At 54.3% G+C, this 13,436-nt stretch overlaps 4 protein-coding genes across 4 annotated transcripts; 2 read left to right on the top strand and 2 right to left on the bottom strand.

Moving 5' to 3' along the window:
* Positions 1-876: 876 nt before the first annotated feature.
* LTR77_008679 (uncharacterized protein) lies at positions 877-3,124 on the bottom strand (the record flags this gene model as incomplete). Its single annotated transcript, XM_064805909.1, has 8 exons — positions 877-928; positions 980-1,081; positions 1,135-1,241; positions 1,306-1,484; positions 1,536-2,551; positions 2,605-2,822; positions 2,897-2,994; positions 3,046-3,124. 8 exons carry the CDS (start codon positions 3,122-3,124, stop codon positions 877-879), a joined length of 1,851 nt encoding a protein of 616 aa, XP_064655768.1.
* Positions 3,125-5,080: 1,956 nt separating this feature from the next.
* Positions 5,081-9,742, bottom strand: MSU1 (3'-5' RNA exonuclease complex component; the record flags this gene model as incomplete). The annotated part of the gene is made up of 2 exons (XM_064805910.1): positions 5,081-9,602; positions 9,642-9,742. The coding sequence occupies 2 exons, from the start codon at positions 9,740-9,742 to the stop codon at positions 5,081-5,083; spliced, it is 4,623 nt and encodes a 1,540-aa protein (XP_064655769.1).
* Positions 9,743-10,113: 371 nt separating this feature from the next.
* LTR77_008681 (uncharacterized protein) lies at positions 10,114-10,600 on the top strand (the record flags this gene model as incomplete). Its single annotated transcript, XM_064805911.1, has 2 exons — positions 10,114-10,406; positions 10,474-10,600. 2 exons carry the CDS (start codon positions 10,114-10,116, stop codon positions 10,598-10,600), a joined length of 420 nt encoding a protein of 139 aa, XP_064655770.1.
* Positions 10,601-11,143: 543 nt separating this feature from the next.
* On the top strand, positions 11,144-12,678 carry LTR77_008682 (uncharacterized protein; the record flags this gene model as incomplete). Its single annotated transcript, XM_064805912.1, has 7 exons — positions 11,144-11,280; positions 11,335-11,402; positions 11,475-11,640; positions 11,703-11,802; positions 11,854-12,004; positions 12,057-12,313; positions 12,364-12,678. The coding sequence occupies 7 exons, from the start codon at positions 11,144-11,146 to the stop codon at positions 12,676-12,678; spliced, it is 1,194 nt and encodes a 397-aa protein (XP_064655771.1).
* Between the last annotated feature and the right edge of the window lie 758 nt (positions 12,679-13,436).

Genomic DNA, 13,436 nt, shown 5'->3' on the forward strand with positions numbered 1-13,436 from the left:
GCTGTTATACGCTTGATCTTCCAATGGCTACAACAACACCTCTCGACAAAAATCAGAGGGAAGTGCAAAGAGAAGAGACCAAGGACGAAGTACCTGTCCACCAGCCAAGCTCACCGAGCTCTTTAAAAGCATCGTCGACCCTGCAGGTCCCAAAACCCAAAAACCCTCCCTCCACGTTCCGTTGTTGATCTGGATATCCCCATGTCGTCTGCCGAAGATAGCCTAGCAACTTCCCGGTCAAGCAAGGTGCATGACTTCATCTACCAGCCTCCTCCAACTCTTTCCCCCGCACCACATGGGCAGCCGAGCGGAGACGAGCCGGATGAATCGCGTTCAGCTGCTGCTCTGTGCTCGACGGAGGAATGTGGGCCTCGCGATGGAAATTATTGCACGAATGGTGAGGTGGTATGGAGGCGGATAATTCGGCATGGTAGTTTGAAGTGGTTTGCAAAGCGATCCCGATTGCGGAGCCCGCATCGTTAGACTTCGTTTCGACAGCAAGGCCGGACAACGTGAGCTGCAAGAGTAGCACGTGGTATTCTGGAAGACCCGGATGTTCCTGTTCCAGTTGGAGTGGGATGATGAAATGGCACCAGTGGTATGTCGTTCGGATCCTGTTGGATGGATGAAATGCACAATCATCTACTGCTCGTAGAATTGAAACTGGCCGGCCTGGTTGATGTTCATTGAACCGCACTACAGCTACTGGTGTCCACTTTCCTAAGACAAGTGAACGAGAATGGCCTGGATGCTGAACGATCGTGCTCCATAGAGATTATGTACATCATCTCGCCGTGCCTGGCTGTCGTGAAAGTCCGTGGTTGATCGGCTAATTCCATCTACGGAGCGTCTCCCTATCGTAAATACCCAATCATATTAGATGCCATCATCAATCTGCTTTACCACATTCTCTCCGGTATACGCGGACCTGCAAAGAGAGTTAGCGGACATCCTAGACATGTTAGATCCTTGCCTATACCAGTCTCTGCATGTCTGGGACATGATGCTCGGTATTTGCATTTCGTTTGCAATCTCGTCTGGGTTCTCGAGTACCATCCATACCATACCGGCGCTCAAGTGCCTGGTTGATCGAATCAGTAAGCGCAAAATCAACTGAGAGCACTGATCACTGACCAAGCAATATGGCAGTGAAGCGGCCAGACACCCGGGTTGTCTTGAAACCACTGAATAACAATGTACGAGCCCGGCTGCAGCATCTGGACGTCCCTTCGTTGAGGGTTCTAGAAAGCAAGAATCAGCATCAGGACTTCTCATCCGCATCGTGAATCACAAATGCTAGTATACCTCAGGGTTCGTTATCGAGCCGTCCCAGCAGCTTCCTTCACCCTCTCGCTTGACCTTGACGCCATGATCGATGTCGAGGTCGCGCTTTGTGCCGTTCGCACCGGGGCCACCAGGTAGCTCGCCTTGAACACCGCCGTCGCCTGAGCATGAGCCTTCTTGGAGGACGAAGATGTTGTGGCCTGGGCAAGAAACATCAGCAACGTCAAAGTTTGGTGCGAGGTACTACGTACCGTGAAGATGCATAGGATGTGGTTGATTGCCAGGGTTCTCGATGATGAAGCGAACAGACTTATTCGTGCCGTAGTTGTGCACGCTCTGGATCTCTGGGAAGTCGAGGTTTCCGAGCTTAGCTTCCAGTAGAATAGGATCGTTGTAATTGATACGGAACGTCTGGTCCGCAAGATACCACAACAGCGCCGTACCGTTGGACTCGAACTTGATCGGTAGCACTTCTGTCGTCGTGGGGTCGCCGGCAGCCATTGGATAGTATGGCACAGTCTGGGACAGTGGATCATTCCCGCAGAACTGGCTATACGCGTTCGGGCCAGCAGATGTGGTGGGCGGTTGCGAGCGATCAGCATCCTCGTAGAATATCGCAGCGGTTACTTCTTCGCCACCTGCTGACGGGCCGCACGCCGGTGGCCGGAATGCTCTCATCCAAACTGCATCGGTGGGCTTGCCGGTGGCCTTGAAGAGGATGTCTGATCTTTGACCGACGGCAAGTGTGACAACGTCCGTCTCGTACGGAACGATGGGTACGAAGTCGTTCGCGAAGATAGTAACTGTGTAGCCATCGATAGAAAACTTCTGTACAGCAGCCGCCGATGTATTGATCAGTCTGAGGCGGTACGTCTTGCCGGAGGTGACATTGAAGGATGCCATTGGTGCTGGACCGTTTGATGCTTTGCCGTTGATCAGGTTGTTGTCCGCAAGAGGTGGCCCGTTCTGTCCTGACGCCGGATCCGCAAGCGTCTTCTGAACAGCCTCTTCGTAGTACCCGTGGAAATAATCATGCATCATGACCGGGCCCAGATCGGAATCGTATTCACAATTCTTCGGTCCATAGATGTTGATTGCACCAAACAGACCGCTACCGTACTGTGCACTCCAATGGGAATGATACCATGTGCTTCCATATAGATCAGCCTGAAAGCGATATGTGAAAGTGCTGCCAGGTGCGATTGGGCATTGAGTATTGCCTGGTACGCCATCCATGTATGGTGTGGCTGTTTGCAGAAGGCCATGCCTGGCTCAAGGATTAGTACTCATTCACTTGAGTGAAAATATGCTTCCGCTCACCAGTGAATCGATGTGCCCTCGTCCGGAATGTTGTTAGTGACCGTAACTTCAATCCAATCGCCCCAGTTGGCTTCGATGGTCGGGCCAGGGAATACGCCATTAATCAATAGACATTGGTTCTCGAACAGTCCATCAGGGTTGCATGCCACCCTGTCCACACTCCAATCATAGTGTCGGGTCACGCCAGTATTAGGTGTTTCTTGGTAGTAGTTCGTGTTCTGTTATGGTGATCAGCTTCAACAAGAGACGTTTGTTGTCAACTTCGACTGAAGAGCCTCAAGCTTCGACGTACTTTTGCTGTTCTGCCACCCCATGGATAACCTTGCGGAAGCGGGTTGTTCTCGAGGTATGGTGGCATATGCTGATGCTCGGGGGTACCAAGTGGCGAAACTGATGTCGTCAGCAAAGGTAGCACTGCATATTATAGATATCAATACGCACTCCATGGGTGTAAGCCAGGCCACGACCAGAGACCTCTGGACGCAAGCGCCGCCGTTGCGGCTTTGGCGTAGGCAGACATGGTTGTAATGTCAACAGAGAAAAGCAACCCCAACCACTCGAGATCGACCAAGCCAAGGAAAGAGTGTGGTACGGTAGGTGGGTGAATTGTCCTACCTGTGTACTCAAGCCCACTGAGAAAAGGAAAAGGACCAACATGTGCTGCAAGCTTACAGTATATAGCCCATGCAGAGAATCTTCCATGCTGTGCCTTGTTCGGCTATCGACATCGAAGGCGCTTGGACAGGATCGACGTATCTCGTGGGCATGACAGTGAAGGATGCCGCACCTGGCGCAACTCAAAGAGCCTCGATGGCGAGGCTGATGGGGCCGCAACGACCGTAGCGGGTAAGACAGCGTTGCTAGATTGGAGTGAGGCCAACTTCCTTGGTTGCGTATGCGCAAGGGATGACGACGTGGGAAGCACAAAGCTCCAGCACCATTCGTGTCACCACATGGTAGCAGAACAATGGCGTACTGCTGCTCCGCAGAGCCGGCGACCTGTGAGAGAGAAAATCAGGGCCAGGCTCGTACTGAAGATCGTCGAGTGTGGATGTGTTGGTCAGGTCCGGCTTGTCCCTCCCTCGCAGCAGCATACACCAATAAAGGCCAGCAGGCCCAGGATCATGCAACCGAGAAAATACTCCGTATAGCTTAGACAGTTGAGACCAAAGCAACCTTACAGCAGACAAGCCTCGAAGTGGCTCGAGCTATTGGAAACGTGCATTTCCAGCCCATGACAGCAGTTCTGCAGACGCCGGCGCGCTTGTCTGCTGACCGGTTTGGACGACAGAGCGGTCGCACTGGAAGTGGCGGCGTAGGGCTGTTTCCCCACCTGGAGTCCAGGGCGCTGTTCCCTCGCGGAAAGAGGCGCGGTAGGAAGGGGAAGGAGCCTGCGCCGGAATGCTGAGCTGCAACACACACCGACACCAGTTCATGGTTCAACGGGTTGGGCTGAATGAAGCCCCAAGTCTGCTGGATCAGCCGTCTGCCCTTGCTGCCGTAAGGTATTGGATGACACGAGGTGATGGAGGCCGCAAGTGCTCAGGTGAGCGCTCGTCTATATCTCGCCCAATGAGCACCTTTGCGGGCATTTGAGGCTCCTGCAGACTCGTCTAGGAAGCCCTCGGAACTGTCAAGACTGTGCGCTGGAGGTGGAGAGAAGTAACGTGGGGTCTGATATCCTTGCTTGCGAGTGCTTGGCCTTCTATTTCGAAGCCTCTTGCGACGTCACATGCTAAAAGATAGTTTGCTACTCGTTCCTGCTCGATATCCGACAGTTCGTACAGAAGAATGGCGGAACTAATATTGGTACGTTCGACGCGAGTGCGGGCTTTCTGCCCGTCATGCCATTACACATGGTGGATAATATACAAAAGCTGATAACACTCTGCTTAAGGCTTCAGGACCCCAGAGTCAGCCTGAGAACGGGGCGGTTTGGACACAGTAGGAAGTATTCCGCGCTGACCCAATTACATGTAGCCAGAACTTCTCGCCCTGAGAATTCGACCTGGAAGGATGGGCGGCGTGATTCCGAACCCGAACGGGCAGCTGATGGATCAGCCCCAACTTCCTGATTCGTTCAGCCTCCAACGTTTATTGTCGATGAGGTATGCCCATACACGCGAAAGGCTGCTATCTAAGGCAGACTATCATAATACTCGAGAGCCGCGCGATGACATGGTTTGGCGTACACCATAAAGGGTGACTGGTAGGCTGTTCGGCGTACAGCAATCGTCGAAGGTCCAAGACTCGCTTTGGTTGCGGTTCGTCGTGGTGCCGGAGAAGCGTAGGTAATGCTTGTCGGGATGCGGCGGCCCTCCACGTGCCAGCGACAGCAGGTACCTGGCTGCAATGCACGGCAGTCTACGGCTTCTCGGCCAGAGCATCCGCGTTGACAGCTGTACCGCGACATTTTCATGCTGGCCATTCTGTATGCCTCTTCAAGCAAAATCGGCGCTCGACATCTGGCCACACCTCACCATCTAAGACTCGCCGGGATCGGTGTCGCCACGGGCCTGTCCACCAGCCTAACGGGCCGAATCTCGATCCTCCTGTACGTCACGTTCACCATATAGATCTCCGCCTCCCACACATCTCCCCGCAACGCCTCTTCCATGCCGAACACCTTCGGGTCCCTCATAGCCACAGGCATGTTGAGCTCAACGCTATATCCATGGGCGAAGCCGCGAGGATCGAAGTCCGCGCTGCTCGCAACCCACATACGCATCCGCGCTTTGCTAGTATCCGCTTCGGTGTAGAATGGTAGCTCGCACTCGCCGTGGTGGAAGGCGCGAAACAGCAGCATGACGCCCCAGTACTGATTGGCGTAGCTTTTCGCGCGCATGATCATGTGCTCCCGCGGCTGCAGGCCGAGCATGACGGTCTCGAGGACTCGTGCGCTGAACGGGAGGAAGCTGCGATCAACCTTCGTGTCCTCGGTCACCAAGCTGGTGCCCCTCCGCGCTTCCTCCCGCAGCGCTGCTTCGATCTGCCAATGCGCAATCATGTCGCCGTACCTGCGTAGTGGACTCGTCACCTTCTCGTAGTAGTTCAGACCCAGGGTCCTATGCTTGAGCGGCCGTGTCCGCAGCGCTGCACTACCGATCAGCATGATGTAGTCCATGCCCAGGTGCATCGGCCGTTCACCAGTCGGCGAGGCCTTTGTGGCTGGCTCCAAGACTTCGCGCAAGAAAGTGTCCGGGTCCGGCAAGCCCGGCTTTCTGGATGTGCCACGGAACAGCGCAGGGATCTGTCGCTCTGCGCACCACATCCCCGAAACCTCGCCCGCAAGCAACATCATTTCCTGGACCATCATCTGGGCAGGGCTGGGGGGTGCGGCGAAGACATTGCCCAGCTCTCGAGTTTTCATGCTGATGACAGGGTCACCCTCGACACTCCGGCGGCCTTTGCGGTGCGGATGGTCCCAAGCCAAACCAGGGCTGTCCCAGGATTGCCATACCTCGACGTCGGGCCGCTCGTTGTCATAGGAGACTCCTCCATTCGCCCGCCGTATGTCCGATCGCTTTTGCGCAAGCATATGCAGCGTCCTGAGCTCCTGGACTTGCTCGGGCGTGACGTTGGCGGTAAAGTTCTTGCGAGGTTTGCGTGGTGGCAGTTCACCTCCAACGGTGAGCGTGTGTTGCCGTTTCTGCGGCCCTTCGTGAGCGTGGCCAATCAGCTCCTGCGCTTCATCCTTCGTCAAGCTAATGGCATTACGGATGAAGCCAGAGTTGATCATGTGCTCTTTGATGTGTCCTTCGCGGTCCATTCTGACGGAGAAGGTCAAACACGGTCTGTTCTTTGCAAGACTGAAATGTCTCACTGTTGCCCAACGAGGCAACATCGTGTATGTCCGCTCAGGCATGTACAGACTTTCACCCATGTGCCTGGCCATCTTTGCCAGCGGGTGATCACGCTCGAAGAACGCTGTGGGATTCGCGACATGAATACGAACCCACCACTCGTCAGCGCCCGCTCGTTCCACGCTTAAACCATCGTCAATCTCTTGCGCAGACGCCTCGTCGATGCAGTAAACAGGCATATCGCCCCAATTGCGGCGAATTCCGCTCATCGTGTCAAAAAAATTGGGCTTATCTCGCATATCCAGCAGAGATGTCATGAGATTCTGCAGCGGCTTGCTGTGCTGGCTTGAGGGTAGGAGGAGATGCTGGTCAAAGCGGACGCGATTCTCATACGGCATTATGGTCCCAAGCTCCTGCATGAACATCCATCCCGTGACCATGTCGAGATCGAGATCTTCATACATTCCAGTTGCCTGCAATAGAAGAGGCGGCAGTGATTGCAAGCCCGGCAAGCCAATGAAAAGAGTACTGCATGTCCACGCTTCCAGAAATCGTACAATCTCGACTTCCTGATCCGTGAATTGTAGATCAGATGTCACCTTGACACAATTCTGCTTCGGTGTGATGGGAAAACGCTTCTTGCTTGGACTGATTGTACCAGATGGCGTAGGATGGCGATCCTTGCGGCTTTGCTCGATGATATTGCGCGCTTTCTGCAGGAAGCCGTACACGTACTGCGCTGTGGCCGGAGTCTTGACGTGTTGATCACGAGTACCTGCAAGCGCGGCACGCTTCGCCAGGTCGTCTTGCCAGTCTCGAATCCACCGACGCACAGTGTTCACCATCTTCACCTGCTCCTTGGATCGAATCTGGAGGTAGCCAGTCAAGCGGTGCGACCGACGATCTATGTTGAAGGCAAATCCTGCGCGTGTAAGTGCCGCACGAACGGTGTACAGCGCGGTAGCAGGGAGCTTGTCAGCAGGAACCTGCAGTAATGTTGTAGCCGCAGACACCAAGGAGCCGTATCTCAAGTCTGTCTCATGCGCCAAAATGTTGTGCGCATTATCTAGAGAGGAAGCGTTGTTGCGGTATATCTCCTGCGATTCCGACCAGAACTGAACCATCCGGCTGACCAGAGGAGCAGCTACCTCACGCGGGACAGACAGGTCGTGTACGTAAGCTTGCTCATAGAGCTCTTCCCTGGCAGCGCCGTCACGAGCTTCAGGCATGTGCTCCAGCAAAGGCTCAACAGCTTTCGGGGAGACCCATCCAGGAATGCTATAGGGGACCATGCGGTCCTCGGCAAAGATCCACCGTCCCGATATGGTGAAGAACTGGCCGCCCGTGCGGGAGGAGCGACGGATGTATATTGCAATGACACTCTCTCGATCTTGGTTGAGGAACTCTAGCTCGACTAGATCACCCATCTGTAGTGCTCGGGTATCGAATCCACTGTCAAGATCCTCGGCCTGACTGCTCATAAAATGTGCCTCCGCCTCGCGTTCTTCTTGTTGGTCCGCTTCGGTGTTGCGGAGAGATGGATTGATGTCGGGCAGTCTGGTAGCTGAGTTGGGAAAGTCTCCGGTCTGGGGGTCGTCTTGAAAGACAGACTCCTGCTTCGTATCTTCTTCTTTGTTGCCATGAAGGTCTTGCCACTGGCGAAGTCGCGTGCGGATGTCTGGTTGCTTCGAGGACTTAAGATTCGCGAGCAGTGCAGCTTCATGGTGTCCTCCGAAATTCGGCTCTGCTGCAGGCTGTTGCCGTGCCACCCGTGTGAAATGTATTGCGCGAGCTTGCGACCAGACAGGATGCGCTGACGGTGACATGTCCAGCTGAGTAAGCCTGGCCGAGGGTGTGAAAGAAGAAGCTTGTCTGCCGCCTCGCGCAGTTGCAGCTGAGGGTGCTGGATTGGAGAAGGGCTTGTATGCTTCAAGCATTGGCTCCTCGTGACGCTCGTCCGATCTGTTGTTGGTACCAGACCTGGATCTGATGCTGCCTTTTGGTAGAGCTTCATCGTCTGTAGAGCTTGTGGCTTGCTCAGTGTGCTCGACGCGATGAGAGTCCTGTAACCCTGGGAAGGAAGTCTCACGAGCCTCCGCAGCCAGCCTGGAGCCGTCTGCTAGCGCCGCAGTCCCCACTTGGAATCGAAGAGGTGGAAAAGTTAGGTGGCCGTCATCCTGAGGCGTATCATGGGTGGCCAGCGGGCTAGCGTCAAGAGAAGCCACATCAATTTTGGAGGCTGATGTCTGGTGCGCATCAATGACGGCGAGTAAATCGTCTTGCAGCTGGGCGTTCGAACGTGACTCCTCATCCTGGATGTCTGGAGCAAATCGGTAACGGGGCGTGGGCCTCGAATCGTGATGCATTATCCTGACTGCGCTGTATTTTAAATTGACGTCTGCGTCACCCCGTAAGGCATGCTTCTTGATCTTTAGCCCCTGCTCTTCGACCTTCTTGTCTGTGGCACCCTTCGGCTCCAGCCATTCCGTACTATTGTCAAGCTCCCGTCCCGTGATGGCAAAAAAGTGTTTTTCCGGAGCATCCCACGTGTAGTATCTGTCTCGGATCATGCCTATGACTGCATGCCTTTGTGCGTGGGACTGCGACTCATCTCGGTCAATATGCCGGATCCAACCGCGGGGGAGTGTCCAAAACCGCCAGTCGCGATCAATGGAACTACACTTGGCTCTGCTAGCCTCCCATTCCTCCCATTCTACCTCGCAATTTGGCGTAGCCGCAGGAGCGTCGTGATATCCTGGCTCGTCGGCCCTCTGTGGCTGCTGGCCGACGTCAGTGCTCCCTGCGGACTTCTCCACACCGTAGACCTTCCGAATTGCACTGATCAGCGATCGCTTTTGTCTAGTACCAATCCCCCAACCTCCAGCCTTGACAGCCTTGACCCGTTTACGACTCTGTGCCTCCCTCAGTTCGGTGGAAATTTCCTCTTGATGAATATCTTCACCCCTCATCATGCGAGCTACCTCTTGGGCCCATTTATCTGCAAGCATGGGTGGTGGTTCGTCTGCCAATAACTGGGCCAGAGCCACACTGTTGACTGACTGCCCATCTGAAGTCCGTGGAAAGTGTTCGCCTAGAATCTTTCGCGTTCTCTTTTGCGATTTCGAGACCTGGTCACTTCCATCGGTGGTCGGCGTATCGCCAACTGACTCTGCTGTGCCAGTTGAAAGGGGAGGTCTGTAGTATGATACGATTAAGGGACGTCTTGGTGCCCACAACGATGCTGATTCCTCTCCGTCGGAGGCAGCATGTTTGGATATTCGTAATGTTTTTCGAGGAGCTCGTTTGACGACACGTCCGACACTGGAGGTTCGCATGCTTTGCAATACCGATGCTGAGTCGTCTTTACCTTGCGGGCTGTGTTGTCGACGAGCATATGTATCTCAGGCATGTCCGTGTCCCAATCGGGAAACTCCGCAGAGAAGACCTCCGGCGGTGCCCGCAACGTTGCCCGTCTCCTCCAATTCGTTTCCTCAGATCTGCCACTTTCTTCTTGCATACACATGCCAGGTGAGTCTCGTCAACCTTCCTCAGCGCTTGGATGATGCTCAAGATATAGCATGTATTACCTGAAAGCATTCGTGCTTCTGTGGATCAAATTCTTTATTTACCTGACACGCCAGCTCAATCACTACATCTCTTACGCAAAGGCTCAAGACTTCGCGCTAACAATTGAAACACGCAGACTATGGCATCTGTATCCAAGCCCCCTCCCGGCCAATTCACCGTCCTCTACTTTGCCGCGGCGACGTCGCATACGAAGTCTCAGCATGACTTCCTGCCCGCTCCAATGCCCGTGGCCCAGCTCTGGGATGCTTTGGATACGAAATACCCTGGCTTCAAAACAAAAGTGCTCGAGTCGGCAGCGCTGACTGTAAATCTCGACTACGTGGATCTTGACGAGGAGGCGGGCAAAGGCGAGGGCGCGATGGTGATACAGGCTGGAGACGAGGTTGGCGTCATACCACCAGTCAGCTCTGGGTGAGAATGGTCATGACGGCCGGATCGGAGATCTACCACTGTACCTCCAGCAGCCGCTGTTCAGCAGCACGCGCATCACAGCCGGCGAAGTGCGTGGATCACAAGCGTTCTACGATGCCGAGGATCCGTCCAAATCTCGTGTCAATGAAGGAAACAGGCTCGTGGTCCGCCGAGATACGATCAAACGAACGTAAGGCACAAGCTTTGGGGGGGCCCTTATAGGCTTGATACATAACTACCTGGTGGAGCAACTAGCCTGATGGTCCTCTGGCGCGATTTCAGAGCGAATGCAGCCTTTCCAGGACCTCAGCTGTCTATGGTCCTGCACACCAGTGTCGATTCATCAATGTGCTGCTCAGGTTGAGCGCTCCAAACAACATTCACGGCCGCCTGTTCTGCCGCAGGCAGTACAACACTCGTAGACACCAGAACCAGAGATAGCATAGTCACTGTCTTGAGTTTCCGACATTCATCCCATAAAAGTTCCATCTCCCTTCAACCGTTGTCAGACCCGCACGAAAACTATTGTAGCTATTTCTGCCCTGCTCTCAAAATAAGCATCTGCACGTGTCGGATTAGCGCCGTCGGGTGGTCCCGCTGGTCGAAACTGCCTTCCCGAAGCTGAAACGGATCCCCTATCTCAACGACATCTGTCTGTTCGCGCCAACGTCCCCTCCTCATCCGCCAAACCATCAAAACACCACAAAGCCATCTCCACCTGCATTGAGCACTCCACGATGGGATCCGGCGGTCGCAACTCGGGCGAGTCGGAGCGCAAACTCGAGGGTGGCGTGTCGGAGAAGCAATTGCCTGCCCCAGCCCAGGCTCAGGCGCCGAAGGGTGATGGAGGGCTGCATCCAGCAGTGTTCATCGCGTACGGACTCGAACTTGGGACGCAGTAGATGCGATTGCTAATGAGAATTGCTAGGCTATGGATTGCATTGAGTTCTAGCGTGATCTTGTTCAACAAGTGGATCCTTTCTTCTGCCAAGTTCAGTAAGTCTTGATATGCGTTGGAGACTGCTTCGAGTTTTAGAAGACTAATCATGCATTGTAGCATTTCGTAAGTCTACAAGCACGACGACATTGCCACTGCTCTTGCTTACGAGTTCCAAGCTCTCTTCTTGACGACGTGGCACATGGTGTTTGCTGCGCTCATGACGCAGATTCTCGCGCGTGCAACGCCTTACCTGGACTCGAGACACAAGGTCCCGATGACGCCGCAGAAGTACATGTAAGTTCGAAGCAGCGGGAACATCTCCTTAAGGCCAGCTCGCTGATCACGCGCAACTGCAGGAGCGCCATTGTGCCCATCGGTATCATGTTCAGTTTGAGCTTGATCTTCGGCAACGTGGCATATATGTACCTCAGTGTCTCCTTCATCCAGATGCTCAAGGTACCGTCCATCCAACCTAGTGATACGGTTGCGTAGCTAACACGGTTCTAGGCTTCTAATGCTGTTGCTACCCTCCTCGCCACATGGGTCTTTGGCCTTGCACCGCCAAGCATGAGGACTTTCGCCAACGTCTCAGCAATCGTTGTCGGTGTCGCCATTGCCTCCTGGGGAGAGATCAAGTTTGACCTGACTGGCTTCCTCTGTGAGTCTGCTTCTCCGCCCGCCGGCCGTTCCCTACTAACAGACCCCTCCAGTCCAAGCAGCCGGCATCGTGTTCGAGGCTACCCGCCTGGTCATGGTGCAGCGCCTCTTGAGCTCGGCGGAGTTTAAGATGGATCCAATGGTGTCCCTCTACTACTTTGCACCGGCTTGCGCCGTCATCAACGGTGTCTTCACGCTCTTCGTCGAAGCGCCCAAGATGAGCATGCTGGATATTTACAGCCTGGGCTTTGGCACTCTCATCGCCAATGCGTTCGTTGCCTTCGGACTCAATGTTGCCGTTGTGCTTCTGGTGAGTCTCAGTAAATCTCTGGGCATTGACCTATGCTTACGTCTTCACAGATCGGCAAGACCTCAGCTGTCGTCCTGACGCTCTCCGGCGTGCTAAAGGATATCCTCCTCGTTATTGCTTCCATGGCCATCTTCAAGGACCCTGTTGCTCCAACGCAGTGGTTCGGCTACTCCATTGCTCTCGGTGGCCTGATGTACTACAAGCTCGGCGGCGAGAAGCTCAGGTCGCTCGGCACAGATACGAGACTGGCTGTGGGCGGCTTTCAGCAGGAGCATCCAATGGCCTCCAAGGCGCTTGTGTTGCTTGCGGTGGTTGGCAGCATCGCGTTCCTGGTGCTTGAGGTCTGGCCTGCTGTGATGGCGTGAGCAGTGATGTTCTGAGCCTCGTCAGACCGAAGAGGTCGAACGCAAGTTATCAGCACCGTTGGAAGCGGATGGCATTATTTGTGGAGTGTATTGACTACTGTGTGGACAATGGCATCGTGGGGGAGGACCATAGTGTACTTATAGACATGAAGCATTGTATGCTTCTAAACGGGATTGATGGAAACTGATCTCAACGCGCCGGTCTTTGAGTGCGCGCCAATGAATACGAGGATGTACAGACCAAGAGACTCTTATTGTGTATTGATGGGAGTAGTAAGCTAACTACCAAACTTCTATGCTGCCTGGGCCTGTGAGCTTCTCTGGAATTGAAAGAACGGAATACGGAACTCGCTTTCAATGCCGCCGTGAAGACTCGCCCAGCACCAAGAAACGGAGGCTCGGTTGCGTGCCTCCTCCGTCCACTCTCCCAAATGGCAGCCCATGTAATTCTGTCGTCTGGTAGGGTCCGGAATTGCTGATCTCCGAGAATCAGTCCTTGACTCACCTTGACTTACCTCCTTGGCTCGTACGGACACGCCACGCCACCTTTCTCCCGCGGCGGCGCGAATCTCCTAATGAAAAATCGACTAGACTCGTCGCAGGCATTGAGTAGCCTTTGAGACGCGCCATCTTTCTCTTGTCGACTCGCGCGGACGCCGAAGAGCTGGGCGTTGATGCCTTCGTTGATAGTAGGTATATAAGTTCTTCTTGTGCGTGGGTGGAGCCTGGTTGTTGCGAAATGCGATTTGTATTTTGAG

This window comes from Saxophila tyrrhenica (genome assembly GCF_035928015.1).
Source record: "Saxophila tyrrhenica strain CCFEE 5935 chromosome Unknown scaffold_15, whole genome shotgun sequence".
Classification (NCBI taxonomy): Eukaryota; Fungi; Ascomycota; class Dothideomycetes; order Mycosphaerellales; family Extremaceae; genus Saxophila; species Saxophila tyrrhenica.